The sequence below is a fragment of the Cryptomeria japonica genome, chromosome 6 (genome assembly GCF_030272615.1).
Source record: "Cryptomeria japonica chromosome 6, Sugi_1.0, whole genome shotgun sequence".
Taxonomy (NCBI): domain Eukaryota; kingdom Viridiplantae; phylum Streptophyta; class Pinopsida; order Cupressales; family Cupressaceae; genus Cryptomeria; species Cryptomeria japonica.
Window position 1 is genome coordinate 4,013,035 of NC_081410.1, and position 23,967 is coordinate 4,037,001.

At 37.8% G+C, this 23,967-nt stretch overlaps 1 protein-coding gene across 1 annotated transcript in view; it reads left to right on the forward strand.

Annotated features, from left to right (window-relative positions):
- The window catches only part of LOC131077555 (uncharacterized), a 164,545-nt gene that overhangs the window by 34,166 nt on the left and 106,412 nt on the right, over window positions 1-23,967 (forward strand). The window contains exons 5-9 of the mRNA XM_058015073.2: window positions 7,725-8,709; window positions 8,804-8,904; window positions 9,138-9,282; window positions 9,371-9,439; window positions 9,573-9,618. Of these exons, the coding sequence (XP_057871056.1) occupies window positions 7,725-8,709; window positions 8,804-8,904; window positions 9,138-9,282; window positions 9,371-9,439; window positions 9,573-9,618 (1,346 nt within the window). The remainder of the gene's footprint in view (window positions 1-7,724; window positions 8,710-8,803; window positions 8,905-9,137; window positions 9,283-9,370; window positions 9,440-9,572; window positions 9,619-23,967) is intronic.

The window sequence follows — 23,967 nt, forward strand, 5'->3', positions numbered from 1 at the left end:
ATTGAATCATTCATTCAATTTATTTTTCAGAGAATACATATAATAAGTTATAAAACATGAAGTTAAATTGTAGAATTTATAAAAAAATTACCTTCACTATCTCATCACAAGGGACCCAAAAGTCTCGCTCATCAAAAATGCAGTCTGCCATATCTTTCCTTGTAGGGGTGTAGCATAGGATGAGGAAGACCACTCCTCACCAACAATCATACGTCTCAAGGCCGACTTAGAGCTAAGCATGGACTGCAATGTGATGAAGTTTGTGGCAAATCTTGTGATTCATGGACGAGCTAACTCCTTCTGCTCTGTGTATTGTCTCATAAGAGCCAACACCCATGAATGATTATATAGAAATTTGCACACATTTCTTGCCCTTTCTACACATCTCTCTACCCATGGGAGTTTTCCAATATCCTCCAACATGAGGTCAATGCAATGAGCAACACATGGAGTCCAAACTATAGATGGGTGCCTCTCCATCAATAGTCTACCTGCAGCAACATAATTTGTTGCATTGTAAATTGTAATTAATGGAGGTACAAACCACAAGATAGTAATTAATTTGCAAACAAAATTAGTTTGTAATCAAAAGTTTACCCAAGACAGCATAATTTGCTGCATTGTCGGTCACCACCTGTACTATGTTCTTCTCACCCACCTCATCAATCACCTCCTCTATCTGCTCACATAGGTAGGTGGCATTCTTGCAATGGGCGGAGGCATCAATGGACTTGATGGAAACGATGCCCCCTGAAATAAAAAAATAAAGCTAGGTCAATGATCATTGAATAAACCATTAGATAAAAATTAAAAAATTAAAGACTATGAAACTAAAATTAATCAATCACCTGCAAAAGAAACAAGAAAATTAAGGAGAGTTCTATTTCTCCTATCTGTCCAACCATTAGTCATGATGGTGCAACCTTTAGTGCTCCATATCTGGCGTTGTTCATCTAAATCCTTCTTCACATCATTCACCATTTGAGAAAAAATGGGTCCCCTCAAATTACTCTCAGTAGGGGCTTTGAACTCCACCCCTCATATGGTAAGGGCATCAACCATTTCTTGCCAATAAGGAGACTTGTCGCAAATAAACTCAATGAGATAAGTTAAGTATAAAAATTAAAACAATCAAACATAAAAGTTATAAAACATTCACCTGGCTGCAAAGAGTGAAATACTGCTGTAGGTCCAAAACCTGCCAACTGCCATTTTAGCGGCATCATGGACCTCCTTGTTCCAACCCATGCCCTCAAGCGATTGTTGGGACCCAGGAGTAGTGCGAGGCACAAAGAAGGTATCCAACCTAGATTTACAAATCCTAGGTCCAATGCTAACACTCCCACTACAACTACTAGTGCTAGGAGCATGAGAAGTGGTGGTGGAACTGCCACTTATAGAAGTAGAAGCAGAAGCACCAGTAGTAGCAAACTGAGTGGGACGATATGAAGGTAAGGAAGAAGAGCCTCCAACACAACCTAACTGTGTCCCTCTTCCTAAAGTTGCCTCTCTCCCAATGGCCGCTCGATTCTCCTTTTGTTTTTTTTTCCTTTCAATTTCCTCAACCATTACATAACATTCATGTACGACCTCAGGGAGTGCTTATAGGCATGGTTCGGCATCATGTCCACGCACACCAAAAATATGGTATTTCAGTCTATATATACCTCCATGGAATATTGTTTTCCAAAATGTACATTATGTTTGCCCCTTTCCTTGCTTTGGAAAATCCTCATGATATTTCCAAGCAGGGTCCTTTCTAATGGGGGGTCTAGAAGTTGAAGTAGACATTTTAGGATAGTTTTGTGAAACTTGAAGTTGAGGCAAATAATAAAGTGAAGTTTGCTGCAATAAAACATTACAAATACAAAATGAAATTAATACATATATTCAAAAAAACTAAGGTAGGGTTTGTAAATTTTTGCATACAAGAAACAAAAAACAAGAAACAAATTTTTTTTCAAAAAAACAATTTTACCTCTTACAACAAGCTTGAAATGAGCTGCAAACTCTTCCTATCCAACTCTTGATGCACCAAATCCAAACACAATGCAGCCCCAATGTGATAAATTGAAGAAAACTTGAGCTTCCTCCTTGCTGGTTTTTCTTCAATGCACCCTTGTTTTTCTTCACAACTCACTTTTCTCCTCCTATTTTTCCAAATGAATGAAATGAAGTTCACTTTTAGGGTTGGAAGATAAATAACATAAAAAAAAGAAGTTAAAAAATCTTATAAAAATGCTTTTTTTTGGCCTTTTTTGGGCCTTGCTGCCAACCGAGTCCCAGGCACAGGACTCGCCGAGTGTGGCAAGTTTTTGCCAGACTCGCCAACTCGGCGAGTCTGGCGAGTTTGCTCGCCAGACTCGGATGAGTCCGAGTCTGAGTTCCAGAGACTTGGCGAGCATGTCTCGGACTCAGACTCGCCGAGTTTGGTGATTTTCTGATCTCTGGGTCAAGCTTATGTTGAAATCTAGCCCAAAGGAAAAAGCATGTAATACACAAATTTTACATTTTGAATAACACAATGTCATTGCAAATCTGAATTCACTTATAATTTAACAAAGAATAGCAAAGGCTATATAAAAGCTTTACCATTACAACTTCCTGAACCACTCTATAGGAAAACCAATTCTCAAACAACACACACACACACACAAGACATTAACACATTACTAATCTAACATTAGAACGAAACATAAAGAGCTAGAGATTGTAAATATAATCTAAGCTAAGTAACACAGTAACACGAACCTATGATTTTTGGATCTTAAGGATTCCAAAAGCCAACAAACCACCCCTTGATCCAAGAGGGTTAAATCCTAATGATCAAGAGCATCTGATAGCTGTTCTGCAACTCTAAATATCTTGGTCTTTTGTAATTAGTATTGGTCAGTTAGTGACTCTCACCTGGACATTAACATGTTGAAGTATCATCAACTCAACATGCCTTTGACCATCTATATTATAGTTTAAAAACTGGTGACTTAGCAAAGCTAGGTTAAGTAACACAGTAACACAGACCTATGATTTTTGGATCATAAGGATTCCAAAAGCCAACAAACCTTCCCTTGATCCAAAAGGGGTAAATCCTAATGATCAAGAGCATCTGATAGCTGTTCTGCAACTCTAAATATCTTGGTCTTTTGTAATTAGTATTGGTCAGTTAGCGATCTCACCTTGACATTACCATGTTGAAGTATCATCAACTCAATGTGCCTTTGACCATCTATATAATAGTTTAAAAACTGGTGACTTAGCAAAGCTAGGTGGATCCAAATTTGATTTGGACTTGTCCCCTTGACAAAAGTTTTGAACATAAAAAAGAACATGCATTTACAAAACAATCTTAAAAATGTGAATATTGAAAAAAAATGACTTTAGATAATTAATAAGTAATTTTCCATTCATTCATAGATAAACAAAGTTCAATGCACATCATTGGTCATAGTTATTACTTACTATTAATTAGTGTTAGCTTCAACAATCATATGCTCATAAATCTCAAACATAAGAATCTAGTGTCCATTACACATCATATGTAATCAGATTCATAATAACATATCATGCCAATACATTTTCCGCTGCCATTCTACTACTCTGCCTCATATGAAGAAAGGAGGGCCATAACCCTCATATATCATCGAGCTCTATTGTATCACAAAGAAAAACATCTTGTACATGGATTTGTGCAAGATGATATTTGAAGCGGTGATGCCTCTGATCTTTCTGGGTTTCTTGCTTCCAAGCAAGGTCTGTAGGGTTGCCACATGATGCCATATCTCAAACAAAAACTGAATTTGAAATCCTAACTTGAATAAAAAATAAAAGATTATAAAATGTTATCCCTAGAAACTAGTCAAATAATTGAAAAAGAAGAAGATAGAGAATATTAAAACCCTAGAATTAGAGGGAAAAACAAAACAAAAATCTGAAAATAAAAAACAGAAGGAAGGAAATTGTTATGTTACATTTCTTGCAAATGCTGCCAAAACTACTTATCAGTCACCAGCAGTCCAAGGTCATGCATAATCCTTGTAATCACTTGCAAATGAATTGAATGCTGTCAAAGTGTTGAAAGAGTGAGAGGTGGAAGAAGAAATTATGAAAAATGAAGCATTTTAACAATTTTCTGGCCGTGGACTGTTATTAATAATTATTCGATGTAAACAACACATGCTACTCAACAGCAACCAAAGTGACCATGTCTTGCTGATCAACCTGTACATATAATCATTGGGTAACATCCCCTAATATTACTTGATCCTGTTGCTCCCCACCCTTTTGTGAGCAATGCCTGTCAATCTGTACCAATCACCATGATTGACTGATCACTGAAACCTCTTCCCCCAGCGGTTGTTGAGGGGAAAATAATAGCATTTACACCACCTCCACTCTCCATCAAAACTCAGAAACGAAACAACCAAAATGAGAACACTGAACACTGGAAAGCCAAAACAGTAACACGCATCAAACTTAAATAAAAAACCATCTACTCCTACCAAAGCTGCCTCTCAAGTAGTACATCCAATCTCTGAGCTAACTGAAGATGGGAATGGTTTTCCATCCTTCTGGTGGATCCGCCAAACTTCATTTTCCACATCAAAAACTATTGAACACTAAACCCATTTGATTACAATCTCATGGGTTACTTGAGTATATCCTTTCCAGAAGATGCTAACATGCTTGTTACCCTCACCTATATACTGTAAAAAATTGATCTTTCAACTATAGTTATAGAGATAAATAAGCCAGAAACATCTACTGCTTAAAATATCATTTTTTCAGTCAATGATCCCAACAGTGGTAAATACTAAAAAACAATATAGATCAAACCTATATGACATCTTTTGCTTGTTATTTTTGTTAGTTTTTAGTGATCAGATTAACAGTATAGAACAGAAAACCAAACTAAAATAAGGCACACACATAACACGCTTATACCCTGGGAAAACCTCCCTCGTGGAGGTGAAAAACCCAGCTACAATATCTCAGATCTTTATTAAACAATAACCAATTGTTTCTTTACAGTTGAGCTTCAACACTTGAAGCTATCAGCAAACTAAACACAGTGAACTTATCTGCAGATGTTGCTGTCACAAGGATGAAGTTCGCTGATGATGTCCACAGCCTTCAATGACAGTTCGCTGACCTTTAAGTGAAGACTGCTGTCAGAAGGGAAGGTTTGCTACCCTTCGGATGGAGTTAACTGACCTTCAAGGGTGTTCGCTGTTGCTTCCAACAGTGTTCACTGTCCATCTACAGATGTTCGCTGTTGTATATTGCAGAGATAGTTTCACTAAAAGATGATGATGAACAATGATAAGTACTTTGTACTTATCGTCGACTTGACCTTTAATTCTTTAAGTCGGCTAGCATAAATCAAATGTATTAAAGTTGGCACCCAAAATAGGGTCCGACCCATAATAATTACAAGTTACATATTATAGGATCAGCCCTATCACATTAACAAGTTACATTGTATCACCCATTTAGGGCCCAGCATGAATCACAAGTTACAATGCCCATTTAGGGCTAGACCCAATTACAAGTTACACAAGTTGAGCGCCCAAATAGGGTCTGCCCTTTAACATTCACCAGCTTCATAATATAATCACATAAGAAGGCCCATCAAACATTTACCAATCTAGGTCGGCCCAATCAAGGGATACGACCTAGCTATATTTCAACAATTTTCAACTTGAGTTGCTCAATCACAATAGCCTGATATAAGGAGACTTGGGCACATATTCTCCTCATTTCAAACAGTACATAAATTATGTTCAGTCTTCACAATACAAAATTTTAAATAATAGATTTTCTTTAAAGAGGTTTGAGGCAATAGTTTCTGTTCTGAGCACAAAGTTAGTTCAGGGATTCAAATACACTTCTGGGTAAAATCAATGGTGAATCGGGAATCCAATAAGACCATACCATACTTAAACCTTCCATGTAGATTCTTTGAATTTGCACATTGTTTTTTCTGTGTTTTACAAGAATCAGAAAGAGTTTTGCTGAAATTATCAAGAAAGGAAAATCGTTGAATATCCAATTGAAAATTAACAAACCTGAGCTGGATATTGTGAAATCTCGAATTGGGTAAAAATACAAATAGCAACCAAATACAGTTATCTCCTTTACGGGATTTAATGAAGCTGATCAATTGATCCTTTATATTATATTTTTTCCTACTTTTGGTTTGAAATTGAAAATGTTCTAATTTTTTGAAAAACTCTTCCTCATGAGACTGGGAAAGTAAATAAAAGAGTTTGTGAAGCAGATGATGTGTCAATAAGATGAGCAGATCGAGAATCAATGTCATCCATTCACAGAGTCCTTCATTTTCATTTGTATGGATGGAGGCATGAAAGGAAGTTTGTGCTCCTGTTCTTTCTCTTGCACAAATGGCAGAATGAAGCTGAGGGTTTTTCTAGACAGATTTCTGGGAGGGAAACCCTGAGAGAAAACACCGAGTGAAATTGCAAAAGGATGAACCTGGAAACTTTCATCTGTAAAAGTGTCTATGACTATAATAGTTGCAAACTGCTACTTCAACCTACTCCATCCTTCTTTGACTTCAATTCTACTTGTTGAAATCAAACCCCAAGGAAAAATCATAGGTTGCACAATTTAACGCTTTGATTTTTGAAAAACCCATCAGAATACAAAACTGAATTTGCCAGATTAATTTTACAAAGAATAGAAAAGGCTATATAAAAGTCTTCTCCTTACATCTTTCCAAATCATCCTATGGGAAAACTAAGACCCAAACGAGTTACTAACACAAGACATATACATGTTAATAACATAACTTAAGAATAAATCATAAAGAACAACAGATTATAAATATAATATAATCCAAGTTTAACTAACACACTAACACAAACCTACAGCTTTTGGATCACAAGGACACCAAAAGTCAACAAGTTATACATGACATATTACATAACTTAATGCTTACAACACTTTTAAGAAGTTATAACAAATATAACAATAATAATATCATATGAAGAAGAAGCCATCTAATCTGTAACGCAGTAGACTTGTATATTCATTTCTGTTATTTAATTGTCCTGAATGCTTGATATAAAATGAAAGAGATCTTTATATGTAGGTCCTGTGGTTTCTGTCCTCCTCAATAGATGCGTACGGTTCTTCACATTGCTTCCTGGTATTTTATAGTTAGAATTTAGAGTTTTCCATACATCACTATATAGGAGTTAGTGTGCTTTATGCAGGGGCATTAGAGGTTTTTGTGGTTATTCATGTTAACTTTCAGTGACATTTGTTATAAGGAACTGCAATTGTGAAGTTCAAATGGTTGAAAGTACAACTTGATTTGCTTAGTTATCAAGAGGAGTCTAGGATGAACTGAATTTACTGCTCTGTCACATATTTCCTTGTTTCCTACATTCCTCGGTTTCATTGAACTGACAATTGATAGGAGGCCACATGGATTCCATGATACTTCTACTTTGGCTGTAGGAACATTAGTGATTTCTGATCCTGATTATTGATTTAAAGATGCAAAATTTTTCTCCTGAAGGTTTATTCTAATTTTTTTGGAAAATAGCCGTTTAGATCAAAGTTCTATAACAATTATAAGAATTTTTGTTCAATAACTCAAACTATATGTTTCAAGTTGTTTTATTCCACTAACAGGAATCTTGGTTCCTGAACGAAAATATAAATTTACAGATTGTTTCTTGAATATGCATGATCTTCAGGTTCATAAATGAGGTTATTGAATTTGTTGTGCTTTCAACAAAAGAATCAGAGGGCAAGAATCCATACAGAAAGGAATCAGCTAGTTCATCTGATAGCAAGTCATCCAAAGGAGTTGCGAGTCAAAATATCTCAAAAGATTTACAAGTTAGTGGTCCAGGATTAAATGAAGCTGTTGAGAGTAAAGCATTTGCAAAGGAAAGAAATTCAGTCCAAAGCATTGATCATGGAGTAGGAGTAAGCTCATCCCATTGTGACAGCCATTCAGATTTTCAAATCAAAACTGCAAGTTATTTACATTCTCGACCTGCAGATTGGGCACAGACATTAGATGCTGTTAGACAAAGAAGAACTCAGGTTCTTGCTCCTGAAAACCTAGACAATCTTTGGACTAAAGGTCGAAACTATAGAAAAAAAGATATTGATATAGCTCATGTGAAATCAGGGCCTTCTGTAAAATTATTGGTTCCTAGACAAGATATAGAAGGTACTACGAAGCAGGAAGATGTTATGCAGGTTCAGGAATCCATTCCATGGGGAGAAACATGGAAGTCTACCACAACAGAAATACTTGGGACAACAGAGTTCATGAAGAAAAGCATTGAGAAAATGGCATTGGAATCAAGTTTTGATAATAGCCCAGACATTGGTGGAAAAGAAAATCAAAATGTAGATGGTAGGAAAAATGTCAGTCATCAAACATTGCTAGAGAAAGATAGAATTTCAAGAAAGCAAGAAGAGAATACAAGGCACAAAATCCAGACACTTAAGATCCACAATAAGCAATCCAAGAGTGGTGGAAGTCCATCAGATGCTTGGCAAAGTGTAGATACGCCATGCTTACCAGATGGTGGAGAAGCTTGGGAGTCAAAGAAATTACAAGGTTTGAAACTAGGTGAAGCTAATAACTGCAATTATTCTGAAAGTTCATCTACAGATTTATGTCCACAGACAGGAAATAAACATGTTTCCAAGCTGAAATGCTGGGTGAGTATTGCAACCTGGCAATTTTTGAAAGAGTGGGCAAATTCTTATATTTGTATTGCTTTTAGATTTTTAAAATGTGATATTGCATCTGCAGGTCCTGGGTGCCCATTTTGAGAAGGTTGGGTCTAAATCTTTTGCTGTTTATTCCATTGCCGTGACAAATTCAGAAAATCAAACGTGGTTTGTTGACAGAAGGTAAAGTCTATTGTAATCATACTTTGTCAGATAACATCAAACATTTTTAATACTCTAAGAGGTTGCTGTGGTTCATTAGATTTCCAGTTGATTTTTGTCTTTCATGTGTTTTTAACAATTATATTTGATCTTTTGGTCTGTGGGAACAAGGGGTCAATGTCAAAATTTTAGCCCCCTTAAAGATTTCATGTCTTTGTAAGTTCTCAGGCGAATTTATTTTTTCTTTCATGCAGGTATCGTAACTTTGAGCAATTGCACCGCCGTCTGCGAGATATACCAAATTACACACTTCATTTACCTCCAAAACGTTTTCTTTCTTCAAGCCTTGACGATTATTTTGTTCAACAACGATGCATTCTCCTAGACAAGTACTTAAAAGTATGAAATGCCCTGTGCATAAAAAGAGTAGGTTTTATAAAATTTTTACCCATCTGGATGAACTTGACTGTGTATTTTGGATCTACAGGATATATTGTCCATTCCAAATGTTGCTGAACAACATGAAGTATGGGACTTTCTGAGTGCCACTTCAAAGGTATCATACATGATTGGCATTATTCCAATATATTTCTTGTGATGCTGTTCTTGAGCCATCTTGGACATGATAAGATAATCCTTTGCGTAGATGAATAAAGCAATTAAAAAGCAAACTGAAACATTTATTGCAGACTTATTCTTGTGGGAAGACTCCTTCAGTAATCAAAACTTTGGCTGGTAAGCTTCCATTACTTTTGTTCTTTGCAAAAAAATTAAGATTACTTGATTCTGACAAAAACTAAAGAGATTTTATTATATCGCTATCAAAATTCAACTGCGTAGTTCTTGAGTCAAACTCATTGACCTGTGTCTCATGAGTAGTGGTTCACAAGAACCCATTTCTCATATTTTCATGAGAGATGGGTTCTTGTGAACCATTACTCATGAGACACAGGTCAATGAGTTTGACTTCAAAACTAAATATTTGAATCCTGATAGCAATATTATAATTTGATTTGCCGTGGAAAATATCTCCTACTAATCTAAAGAGATTTTAGTTTATCTTGGAAGTGCATGATTCTTCTCCTAAGGAAAAATCAAATTTTCCATTCACTAAAATTGCACATATTTCTAGACCTGTGCAATGAAATGAAGTACAATTCACACATTGTTTTTTATAGCTTATTTTAGCTTATTTCTTGTGTTAATTTAAGTCTCATTGTTTATTATTGCTTACTTTAGCTTATTTTGTTTTGGTTTCATACTTGGATGATATCTCTTTTCATAGCTATCCAGATCACGTTTCTTGATTCATCTACCCTTCTAGAATTACTCCTTTCAATCAGGAACAACTTCGCTTCACTAATTACATCTTACATATTACCTTCTGTTGTTAGGCTAAGCTTTCTGTAAATTTAGAGTCAACTGTTCTAGAAATCTTTTGGCATTTACTTTGAGTTTACAGAAGAAATAACCTTCTCTTCATGTCATATGTTTGGATCAAATTAGCCTTAAGGACTTTTTTCCCCTTTTTGTTTACACAGTTCAACAAGCACAATAAGGTTATACTGTTATACTGTTTTTGTGCATGCATACCTTAATAAAGTAATTAATGTTATATAATGCTCATTTAGGAATATTTAGTTTATTAGTTATTTTCTAACTGCTGTATTTTTAGAGTCAACTGTTCAATAAATCTTTTGGCATTTACTTTGAGTTTACATAAGAAATAACCTTCTCTTCATGTCATATGTTTGGACCAAATTAGCCTTAAGGACTTGTTTCCCCTTTTTGCATACACAGTTCAACAAGCACAATAAGGTGATGCTGTTATACTGTTTTTGTGCATGCATACCTTAATAAATTAATTAATGGTTTACAATGGTCATAAAGTAATTTATTAGGCATTTTCTATTTTCTCAGTTAGATATCTTAGAATCTTTTAGTTATTTAGAGTGTTTCTATTTTTCTTTTGTCGTTATTTCTCCATATAAGGAGACTACGTCTCCATTTGTAATTACTCAATTAATCTATAATGAAATATCATTACATGGTATCAAATGAAAATGATTCTTTGGCAAATTCCTCGGAGTTTGTGGCAGCTATAGTTGAAGGTTTTTGACAGAAAAATCAAATTCTTTTGAAGCTCACATTTGCTTCGTTTTTTGTGCATAAGAAAGCGAGAGTGATGGTCTCGTTGACCAACATCATGTTGGAGGGCAATCAACAATTCAACGACATGAACTACAATACCTAGAAGCAAAGGATGCTGCCAATTTTTTAGTATTGATGTCTTGATCAGATGGTTCTGGGTACGTATACTCGTCCCACAGTGGCGGGCAAAGACTAGGACAAGTTTGATGAACGTAACTGAGAAGTGACAATGTTGTTGAAACTATCAATCACCAATGAAATGCTTCTAGAGGTGCCATCTAGCAAGATTGCTATGGAGATTTGGGCGCACTTAGAAGGTCTCCATGAAACGTTTGATAAAAGTTGAGCTTTCTTTTTGAAGAATATGTTGTTTTCCCTTATGATGGATGAGAAGATGTCTCTGCAGGAGCATCTTATGAAGATCAAGGATATACGCGATCAACTAGAGGCCATAGGTCACAAGATGGAAGAGGAGGACATGGTGTTGATTATGCTAAAGAGTCTACCACGATCCTACAAACACTTTATTGAGACACTCAACATTACCTCCACTTATGTTGACTTGAAGTTTGATGAGTTGTGTAGTAAGATATTGCATCAAGCTAGGTGGAGACAATAGTTTGTGAGCAATAGGGACATGGTCAGTGCAGAACAGATTTTTACTGCCAAGGATAAAGGCAAAGGCGAGTCTACTTAGCATAAAGGACAATGCACATCTGAGGACGATTCCAAGAAGAATATCACCTTTCACTAGTGGGAAGCTTGGTTGTATCCCAAGGTTCTGCGGAAATTGGTTGGCTGATCAGAAGTCCAACTAGGGAGAGTCTTAGCAGTAAGCTCATGTTGTAAATCATTCTAAGGAGGATTCTGCCTTATATGTGTTCATGGCCAAATGACTTGAAAGTTTTGTCTTTTGTCAGGGTAGTTAGTAAAATGACCATTAAGTGAGGGTAATAAAGTAATTAATGTTATATTAATGGTTATTCAAGAATATTTAGTTTATTAGGTATTTTCTATTTTCTCAATTAGATATCTTAGAATCTTTTAGTTATTTAGATTGTTTCTATTTTTCTTTCTTCGTTATTTCTCTATATAAGGAGACTAAGCTCCTCAAATACAAGTGTATTTATTAGTTTCCCCCAGACACAAGTCCTCCACTTGCAAGGTCCAATTTTGCTGTCTGTTGGTGTACGTTTTATCATATATCGAACATTAGAATAAGATACCCAAAGGTATTCTATCCTCTCCTGAAAAATCACTGCTTATCATATGGCGATTCCAAGGTCTATATGTGCGAACAAGTGACTTTAGTGGGATAGCTGCTTGGGTAGTTGTTGTGACGTCTTCACACATAGCCCCATTGCAAATGGGGACCCCCACTTTTCGCTTTTTAGAGTAGAAGTTTTGCCTAATTTCCTAGTGTTTGCCTTTGCCGATGAGAGGGTTTTTGAATTTTGAATAGGATCATGTGTTTAAAATGTTAAAATGTTAGAGTGATCTTGAGTTTTGCCTAAGTCTAGGGGGTTGCCTTAGGGTTTTGATTTATTCTTGGTAAGTGTTGAGTTTTAATTATGCATTGATATTTGAGCGTAAATGCTTCTGTGTATAAGTCGGTGATATTTTTGTGGTCAAGAGGTCCTTTAGGAGTTGTTTTCTCGCTCCTAGGAAGTTATTCAAGTTGATTTTGCACTTTATCGTGATAGGTTTCCTTGTTTTTGCTGAAATTTTTGATGAATTTGCTTAAGTCTAGATGAGTTTTATTGAGTTATGAAGTTTACTAGTGATTTTGAGTGGAAAAATCATCATTTTCTGGATGAAAATCCATATTCTAAGGGCTAAAAGGCAGTGTTCCACGGGTGTCGGGGATGAGGGGACGCGGGGACGCGGGGACGCGTCTCCGGGATGGGGGGACCAAGGGTCTAAATTTGGGGACGGCGGGGGGATGGTGGCGGGGTGGTGGTGCTCATATACTTATACATATACATATAGTACTTGAAAAACTAGTTTTGAAAAGATGTATAACAATATAAGAATTAGATTTCAAATGAAACTATAGGAAATACCAAGATTACTTAGATTAGTGATACGTAACTAATTGCTAAAAGTAAATAAAATTTGACAAATGAAATTGTCAAATTGGAGATTTCTCATTTCTATCATATGAATATCGGAAAAGGAAAACGAAAATACGAATATCTGATGCCATTGCAAAGTCTATAATAATAAAGATGATTACATGATTCATCATTACAATGAGTAGCCAAATACAAATACGTGTAGCAATAGCATTACAAAAGAGACTAGAGTCAAATACAAAATGACAAAACTGAAAACTCAAACTGTAGCTAATGGAGGCCTCTAATCATCTGCGAACTCCTCCTCACTGGAACTGTTGGACTCCTGAGGATCAAGGTCCTTCAAGCTCACACCAACTAGCCCTGCATCTGAAGTGGTAGGATCATCCTCATCAATTTGTGAAGGCTCCTCTGGCTGTACATCCCATCGTGTCGCTGGACTATCCTTGTACACAAGTGTCTTGCGGTCCATGAGACGCAAAGCACTGTGTACAACCACAAGCTTCTCTGCTCTCTTAGAGGTAAGTCTGTTCCTCTTAAGAGAGTGGATGAAGCTATATGTAGATCAGTTCCTCTCAGCAGCTGAAGAACTGGAAACCTGGGATAGCAGACGGATGGCTAGAGTGGTGGTCAAAGATTTCGGGCCATGACAATTCCACCATAAAAGTGGGTCCTCCTGTGCCATGCTGTCTATATCCATCTTTGCCACATCTGAATAACCTCTAAGAGTGGCAAATCTTCCCCACTTAGTGCGCATTGTGTCGGCATCTCTGGAATCAAACATCTTCTCTATGCACCTAAAGAAACCCGCCTTCACCTCATCATCCTGAATCGGTGTCAGTCTACCCGGTCTAGCCTTGTACCACTTAGGATTCAAGGCAAAGGCAGCCATATGCAAAGGAGTGTTCAACTTGTCCCATCTACGCTGAATGATAGGCTGGATTTGCTCATTGTAGAATGCTAAAGAGGGGTCCTTCACTCGCACAACAGCCCTAATCTGGTCAAGCATAGAGTCAATGCATTCATACGCCTCTCCAAGGTTAGGTGCATCCCCATCCCCATAGCTGATCACCTGGAATACTGGAGAAATGATAGAGACAATGTATTTCGCATCAGTCCAAAACACATCACTCTTCACTATCTCCTTCACCCTTCTCCCTTGCTCTTTCTTGGCCTCAGCCCACCTATTCCACTCATTAGTCATAACCATGAGTTGCAATGCCTCTTGCAACTCAATCATTCTCTCCAAGAGAATGAAATAGGATGCATATCTAGTCTCAACTGGTTTCAAGAACAACTCCTTCGCGAAGGTCCTGAAGAGTGCATGTGAAGTGTGGTGGTTGCAGATAAACATCTGCACATCTCTCGCATCGGTGACCACTCCTCTAATCTTGTCTATCTTCCCCATATCCTTGAGTGCATTGTTCATGTCATGCACAATGAGTCTATAGGCTGCCTCAATGAGTCTCCCTGCCGCTCTACACACATGGGCTGCATCTGTCACTACTTGGACCACATTTTGTGGCGCAACCTCCTCAATAGCCTCCCTGAGGACTTGAAACTGGAAATCATCATCTTTGCGATGCCCTGTACAATCAACTGCTCTAAGGAAGTATGGGCCCTCTGCACATGTGACTATGACATTGATGAGTGGACGATGGCTAATGTTCGTCCACCCATCCATAACTATGCTGCACCCCGATGCCACCCAACATGCCTTCATCTTCTCCATCAAAATATTGATCTTGGAATAGCATTTATCCAAGATCGAGGTCCTCATTTTCGTCTCCCTTGGTGGCACATAAGATGGTCCTCCCTTGGCCACCATAGCCATCATCTCCCTATAATAAGGAGACCGTGTAACATGAAATGGAATGCCATTGGCAAAGAAGAACTTGCCAATGGATTCATCTATCTCATCTCTCAGCTGCACATTAAACATATCAGTAATGGGGTTGCTTTGTGGTGTCTGCAACTTACGTTTCCCAGCCCTGGCGGCAGTAGAAGTGGAAGTGGATGGAGATCCAAACATCATTCCTCCCGTCTACGAAGCATGAGAAGTATGAAGTGCTGCCCTAGCAGACAAAGTACTAGGCATTGAAATATTTGTGTCATCTGGACCCCCCCAAAGCCTGTTAAACTCAATTCTGTACTATATATTTTTGGCTTCCTCGAAAAACTTACAATGTTTCACGCCTTTTCCTCTCCAAAACACAAAGTGTGCATTCACCCTACTAATGCTACCGAACCATTCTGTGTCACAAATATTGCACTTCCACTTCCTTATTCCCCCACTTGAATGTGATGTAGTGCCTTGTACTGATATTCGTGAAGCAAACTGTTTTAGAGGAGACTTAGGATCAAAATGACCCCTAACAACCTGTACTAGCTGGTGCACTTGCCATAGAGCTAGATTGGGCTCCAGGATCAGCCCCATGGTCACCCCCCTCATTTTCAGGTTCATATTCTGAATCATTCTCACTATGAGAATGGATTTCCATGTCATCTTCACTCATGCCTTGGGAGCTCATTGTGAAATTGACACTGCATTTCACAAAATAAAAATAAAAATAAAATCAGCCTAGTTTAACAATATATTTTTAAATTTTTTTCCTATTCATCTCAAAATGAGATTTGATGTTGAATCTTGAGGGCAAAATGATTCACCAAAAATGACATAGAACAATGAAAATCAGAAAATATTAAAAAAAAAACAAAAAAAAAAACAAGAAAAATCAAAAAGTTGAAAAACCCTACCTTGTGCTTGAAAAATCTCTCCAAAATGTAGAAGAATCTTCTTCTTCCTCTTCTTGCTTCTTCTAGCTCCTATCACACTTGCAATCAGCTTTTCTCACCCCTTCAATCAGTCTTCTTCAAGTTTTTCCTTCTCTTTAGCTTGCTGAAAAAAAAAATCAGTTTACCAAAATGAGAGTTAAATCTAAAAGAAACATGCTTTTGTGTTGTTTTGGGGGGTTGGGTGGGGCCCATGTCCAATTAGGGTTACCCCTTAATCCCCCCAAAAGGCACATGTTTTTTAAAATGTGGCTTTTTCAGTTTGTTTAGGCGTGGGGACGCGGGAGACGTCTCCACATCCCGGCAGCGATTGGGTGGCGGTGGCGGGACGGCGGGGGACGTTGCGTCCCCGTCCCCTCGTCCCCGAGACGTCCCTGATGGGGGGACGCGCCCAAAAAGGGGAGGGACGCGACCCCGTGGAACACTGTTAAAAGGTCAAAATTCCACACTAGAGGTGCTTTTCCACTCATATTCCTAACTACCCATGGTTTTCCCCACCCAAAATCCAGATTGGACATGGATTTCCCTTAGAATCTAGACATGACCAATTTTTCCACCATTGAGAATCCATACTAGGGGCGATTTTCCACCAGGATGATTAAATTTTGTCGAAGTGTTGGGAATTTTCCTGACTACCTTCGAATTTCCCCTGGGGAGTGTGGATGAAGTTGCGGATGACTTAAGTGAGGATTCCTAATGACTATCGATTTTCCACTAGGACTTTTGTGACAAGATTTCATGGATTTTAATGCAGATAGTGATTCCAGACTTTAGGCGAATTTCCACAAGTGATGATTTTGACAATTTTGGGTCCGGATAATTGTCTAGACAAGGGTCAATTTTCCCCTAGAGGCAAATTTGTGCAAGTTTGATGAAATTTTGTCGGTATTTTTATCCCAACATGGGGCGAATTTCCCCCAAGAGCATTTTAATGATTTTTAATGAGTTTTTATTGGGATTTTTATCCCAAAATGGGGCGATTTTCCCCCAAAGGTTATTTTCGATCTAAATTTTGGAATATTTTAAACAAATTGACCCCAAATTTAATTGTTGACAAGTGTCAACGATTATTTAAAAATTGAAAACAATTATTTAATGACTTGCAATGTTTTAAAAAATTAAAAAAATATTATTTCCCAGGCAAGTTGATTTTCCCACAAGTGTAAAAGAGAAAAAGTTTTATCCCACATTGATTGTGTGGTGAGAACTCAAAGTGACAACATGTTTTAAGAGAGGTGACCAGCATTAAAATATCATTATATTTGCTGAGTGTGATTGCTAAGTTGCTGATTTGGGTGATTTTCTCTAGCTGGGCAATTTTGGTGAAGTGTCTACTTGACACATTTGGAGCTGAAAGTTAGTTTTATTGTTCATTTTCTGCATAATCCCAGCTGGGCAATATTTCTTGGCAGCCATTGGAGCAAGTTTTTGAGAGTAATTTTCAGATTTGGGAGGTGGCGCCATGGCCGAAGTTGGCCGATTTTATTTGGGAGGCTGATTCCTCCATATCTTGATGAATTTTGGTGATATTTTTTGAGTGTTAAGGGGCTGCCATTATTTTTGGACCTTGTTGGGTGCCATTGCTGGGAGTGATTTAACCTCCATTGTTGGCTGGGAAAACATTTTCAGAATTATTCTTCATTGCTGAGCTCATCCACACTAAGGCGATTTTGGTTAAGGGCTGTTTGGAGGAGTTTTTAGTGCATTTTCAAGGGCTGCCATTGTTGTTACAGTCACTTGCCAACTTGGAAAATTTTACTTGGGCGTCATTTCTTATGAGTTTTTTGGGCATATGGTGGAGCTTCCATTGCTGATCTAAGTCTGAAACTTCACTTTCAGATTTGTCTTCAGACTTAAAATATTTTTTACCAGCCTTTTGTTTGTGTCTAGATTTGACAAACTTCAGTTTGGGAAGGTGAAATTCATCAAAAACAGGGGTTTCCTATGACTGCAACAAGTTTAAATGACTGATTTATTGAAGTTGCAGGTACTTTAAGAACTAAAAATCAGACTTTTCCACACCCTTTTCCAAGCATTTTTAGAATTGTGATATACTTCCGGGCACCATTTTTGACATTTTTTTGAGTATACTAGGTTGTCTTTAGACTGAAACTTCATTTCCAGCCACATAGTTGTGCCCAAATGTGACCATTTTTGAGTTTTGAAGGTCAAAATAATTCAAATGCAAGCATGTGACATGGCTGTGACCACTTCCAGCCATTGATATTCATCATTTTCAGAGTGTCTTCAAACTTTTTGGAGCCATTTTCAAACTTTCAGAGGGTGTATTTAGACTTAAGAATCGGAAAATTAGACTTCAATACACCATTTTCTGAGTATTTTCAGGCATTGGAGGGCGTATTCAGACTTTGTCCTAAAAAAAATCAGACTTTTATTACAACTTGATATCAAAAATCAGTCACATTATGAGTGTTTTCAGAACTCCAAGTGATATCTCCAGACCTGGACATTCATTTTTGCGCTCCAAATACTTGATTTTCTGAGTTTACATGGGTGTCTTCAGACTTAACAATTATGACCAGACTTATCATAAGTCTGAAAATCGTTTTTTCTTAAGGAAAAACTTCCAGATTTCAATCCAGACTTTCATATTTTCCAAAATTGGTGTTACAATTTTCTAAAATTACCTATCACATGTTGGGACAAATGTCAAGAACAAAGTCCCTATGAGGTTCTAATTTCCACTCAACACATGATGTTCAAGGACAGTGAGTTTGGATGAGGGTCGGATTTCCACTTGAGTATGGAATTACAAAGGAAGGAAGTTGTCTAGATAGGCATCAAATTTCCACCAAGTGAAGAATGGACAAGGATAATGCGGATGGTTTTGAGGAATGATTAGTCCATATGCAGATGAATTTTTCACCAAGGTTGAAGTTAAGTTTATCATACTAGTGTTTGATTCAATGCTTATTTGTTTTGCAGGACTGTTATGAGAAAAGGAAGCATGATGATCAAGGCTTGAGGTGAAGGAGGATGCACGCAATGCGGATAAGGAAGATCAATACTTCAAAGATTGGATGAGGAATTCAGGATAGAGATTCCAGAAGGTGAAGATGAGGACTAGATCAATCATGAAGAAGACTTCACTTTGATGGTGAACAAATGAAGGAAAGCAAGTTCAAGAAATGAACACAAAGGATTTTACATCAAGAAATCCAGAACTACATCAAGGAATTTCAATATCAAAGTGCGTCAAGGAAGGAAATATTTCAGGATTCTAGGATTGGGAAATTTTCCAAACATAAGGAGGGAACAGTTCATGGAATTCCTTAAACATAAGGATGGAATGTAAAGTATCATAAGGGATTCCAAACATTGTGAAGATGAAGAGTGTGCAAGGCAACATGAGGTGGCATCCTAGTCACCATTCGTTCAATCAAAGGGTACCAAGTCAACATTCATTCAAGGAGGGAATAGGTGACACATGGTGCTACATTAAATTTTATTTATCTTACCTACCCTCGTTTCTTATTGGCCAATGTAATGGTGGTTGTACAAACCCTAATTAGGGTTTTATCTTGTAATCTTGGCCGTTGATCTTGAATCAATCTGGGCCTTTCATTTCTTTTGAGGCTCTATATATACCTCATTGCCTCTCGTTTGTAAGGGAGAGTTTTTGTCGAATTGTTGGTATATGCTGCAACTATTTGAATCTAAATCATTGTTCAATTGTTGGTGATTTTGCTCTTCAAATGTTGTCTTTGCATTCATGGTTCTCAATTCCTCCAAGTTAGATTAGAATTTATTTTCATGTTTATTAGATTGAGTGAAAGATTTGTTGAATATATTTGTGTGGAATCCTTAATCCCTATCACTAGCCTCTTGCCACTGGTAAGTGCGCCTTGTGTGGTCGACTGGAAATTTGAGTAAGCTTAACCTCAACTATTACGTGTCCTTTGACAAGCATAAACTTGGATGGTGTCAACGTTTGATGGTGATAGTCTAAAAATCATTGAGTATACTTTAGACGATTGTACTAAGCATGTTTCAATACCTGTTTGTGAGACCTTGCCTAGTTTGATTCCACTAAATTTGTTCATCATTTCCTACATTCCTAGGCTTAGAATAGATTTCCTGAACCCTATTCCTTTTGCCCATTTTTTTAGTAAGAATTACGTCCAAAACTACATTGTTAAATCATAAGTTGTCAGCACACCTATTCCACATATTTCATGATCGAAGAAGATAATCCTAGCACTTATGTAAGTCCCCAAGTGAACACAACAATTCACATCAACTGCTGAATTTATCCACAAGTCAAGACGTGGCATTTCGTAACCTTGGAGCTGTCTCATTTGATAAAAAAGCATAGCATATGAGAGACTTTGTTCAAGAGAGGATAAGATACCTTGGTATTTTATTCTGTGTTCACATGTGCATAAAAAACACATCAACAGTAGTGTATGCTGAAAATCTCAAGGGGGACTTACGTTTACAAATGTCTTTCAAGCTTTTGGACTTAGATAAATTTGTCAATTTCATGCTCTCTCTTTTTTTTGATTTTCCGAGCTAGACCTTCAAAAGGGCAAAAAGGGATAGGGTTGAGAAAGCTGATCTAAACCTATGAATTCTGGAGACGGTATTAACTAGGTGTTCTCAGGAAATCACACTTTGCTTTGCCACACTAAGGACAACTACACAAAGCGGGTGCAATCCTCAATGGGTTGTGCTTATGATCAAAATTTTGGCATACACAGGGGATAGGCTTAGACTAACTTTGCATAGTGAAATGGAAATCATCCATTCACCAAAAGTATGAGTGGAGATACACCGTTAATTAGTACTTATCAAATCCTTCATTCAACTCTAACAACTTGAAAGCAAATCTAAATTAACTTCTAATTAATGTGTTGAGGAAATTGAAACCATGCTAATCACTCAAATAACAAAGATTACAAAGCCTTAAGAGAAAGCGCACATGCAATGCATTATTTGAAAAATGACCTTCACGCAACAATATATCAAAAACCTTACACTCTCCAAGTGAGAGGAGGTAGCCTTATATAGTTTTCCAGAAATAAATGAACAACCAAGATCAAATAGTGATCAAGGGCCCAAATTGAAAGCTACAAACCCTAATTTGGGTTTTCAAAAACTCTATCAGTTCAAACAAACAAAAGAGTGACATGTGGCATAGTTGCTATTATCACTGAGTTGAGTGTCCAGTTTCCCTTTCTGCAGATTCATTGTACCTAGACACAATGAGCTAAACCTCTTCCATAGTGACATTTGGCAAGCTGCTAATTTGGAAGTCGATGACGTCCACATCATCAATACAACTGGCGAGGATGCATTCCCACCCAACTGCCCGCGTAAGAAAGTTTTCGTCAATGAGGAGAAAACTCACGATTCTTGAGAGATCTCCCTTATCAATCATTCCCGAGACTTTGAAAAAGCTCGACTGAATTTTGGCTCTTAGGTTCTCTGCGCGCAGGTGTTTTTCTCGCATACCCTCCCTTTGCCAAATCTCTTATGCCACACAAAACACTTTACTTAAAATTTCTCTAACATTTTTCTCAATTTCAGAACATTTAGTCTCAGATTTCTTCAGGACCTCAATCCTGGGGACCAAAGCACAATACCAAGTGTTAAAATCATACTTATCCCCAGCCTGGATGACACCTGCATCTATCAAGTCTTGCTGTGACAGCCCTCGGATAATCCTCAAAATCCTCCCAATTTGCTGCCAAGCCTTGAATTCTGCTGACCAATGAAGAAGCCGACTCATGTGCTGATACCAAATTTTCCACAAGTATGTCAGCTCCTGCCAAAGCATTTGAAGTCCATTCCTTAACTTGCCTGAATGTGCCCTTCATGTCCTCAGTCTTTCATCGACTCCTGCGGAAGAGGCTGCGAAGGGGTAACTGGTATCTCATGATTAAGTGGCTTAGTTAGATGGAGAACATATTATCTCCATTGCTCATTTTCTTCTTCCACTCTTTTCCTTCTCTCTACTTCCTTGTTTAGTCGCTCCTTCAATGTGTTACCAACAACATCAAACTCCTGAATTTCTTGGAGTTTGGTGCTCTTTTCACAGTATTAATTTCATAATCTTCAGGATCAACATCACTCTGGGTCTTTCCTTCCTTTTCGGCACAACGATCTAAACCGTCCTGAACCCTTCACTATCCCTCTGAATCAAAGAGAATTTTCTAGCTAGCTTAGGTGGTTTAATCACAACTGGTTCTTTCACCTTCGCCAAAAATGCTACGGTATTCTCTTCTGAGTGGGTCTCATCAAGAACCTTAGCCGTTATCCTTTCTCTCAACCAATCGGGAATGGTTGATTGCTCCATAGTATCTTCATCAAATCTACCATCGATTTCTCTAGGTCCAGTAACTATACCATCAAGAAAAACCGTTGGAGGCTCAAGTTCTTCAACCTCTGTAGCTCTAGTAAAAACCGGTTCCTGGGCTGGATTTTGGACATCCTCTCTCATTATCTCTTCAACCGAAGGAGAAGGTAGTCTTACTTCATCTTCCCCCATATCTGTGTCCATCTCCTGTTCTTCAATTGTATTCTGGTCAGGCACAACAGATGCGGCACTCAAGGTCGAATGACCTTCATTTGATTCACGTCTCCTACTTGTATCTCCAACAATCTTCTTTCCCTTGGCTTTTCCAGAACTTCTAGTAGGTTCTTTTCTCTTCCGAGACCCAACACTTTCTGGATTCCAAGCATTGCCTGAAGAAATACCATGTTTGGAAGACATAGAGTCATCCGCTCCCATAAGATCATAAGTAAGAGCAACACTTCTTGACTTCAACTCCTTTATTCTCTCAGATGTCCACCATTTAGAGTATTCAACTATTGATCTCATGAGATCAGCCAAATTTGAACCATCATTATGTTCTCCAGTTGCCTCATAACTTCCAGCAGCACAACTCGGTTGGTGGGATAAATTGGGAGCTTGTAGAGAGGTCCAAAAAATCCTTGAATTCTGATATAGGTGAATCTTGGGTACTGAATGTACCAATACCCGAATCTACTGACGAGATCCTTAGACTCTTGAGAGAGTCTCTGATGTAAGCCACCCTGCAGTGTTCGTGTGATATGCATAAAAATTGCATCATTCACCCTCTTAAAATGTAATTTTTTCTTCCATATGTAGCTGGGGGTAACAATCGTAAACAACAAGCTGATTCTCCTTGTTTCCCACCTCTCCTCTGCAGGTGAGGCCTCTGTATCTATAAGTTCTAGCAAGGGAATAGAACAAATATGAACTCATGTAGAAGATTCTATCCTCCTCCAAATTTCTCAGTTGGTTGTCCAAGTAGTTGCTTGTCATCTGAGCCCAGTTAATCATCTTGACTCCATTCATCATCTCATTTATGGAGTAATACTTCCAAGGCTCAAATAGAGCGCCTTGGGGATTACCCATTATTTTGTTCAATAGAACAATCATGTCTCCAATATCCCTTTTAAAGTATGCCCTCACCAAGTTCTTCTTCGGCAGCTTAGAGGCACCCTTTTTCGGTTTGTCTAGCCATGAATGATTGATGATGGCCTCGTACTCCTCTATGTGGTCTTGATACATTTGAGTGGCCTCATCCTTGGTCACATACACAGCGTTGTGGTATTCAGAATTCTAAAGGCTTCCCTTATGGCTACATCACTGATATTTGCCAACACTCTTCTGTCTGGGGGTATAACATCTCTACTGACAGGGTCATAGTGCCTAGCACACTCAACTACCATCTCCGTGCACTGCATAGTAGGGAGAAATCCAACAACATGCACGACACCACTCCTCATCATCTCCTCATCATCTTATGTGCGGTCACAGTAGGCACAAGGTTGTCCAAGCCAAACATCCTCTTCTTAAACTCCCTCAGATTGATATGTCCGAGGTTGGTATCATTGACATTCTTCCATTTCAAGTTCATCCTTGATTCAGGAGGAGCATCCTTGTCTACTTGGAACTTCATCATGACTGAAATCTGTGAAAACACATGAAGCCTATGTTAGAAATCAATATTTCAACCTAAAATTTGAGGTTTTGAGTGACCAAGTGGTTGAAGTTTTTACTTCATTTTTCATA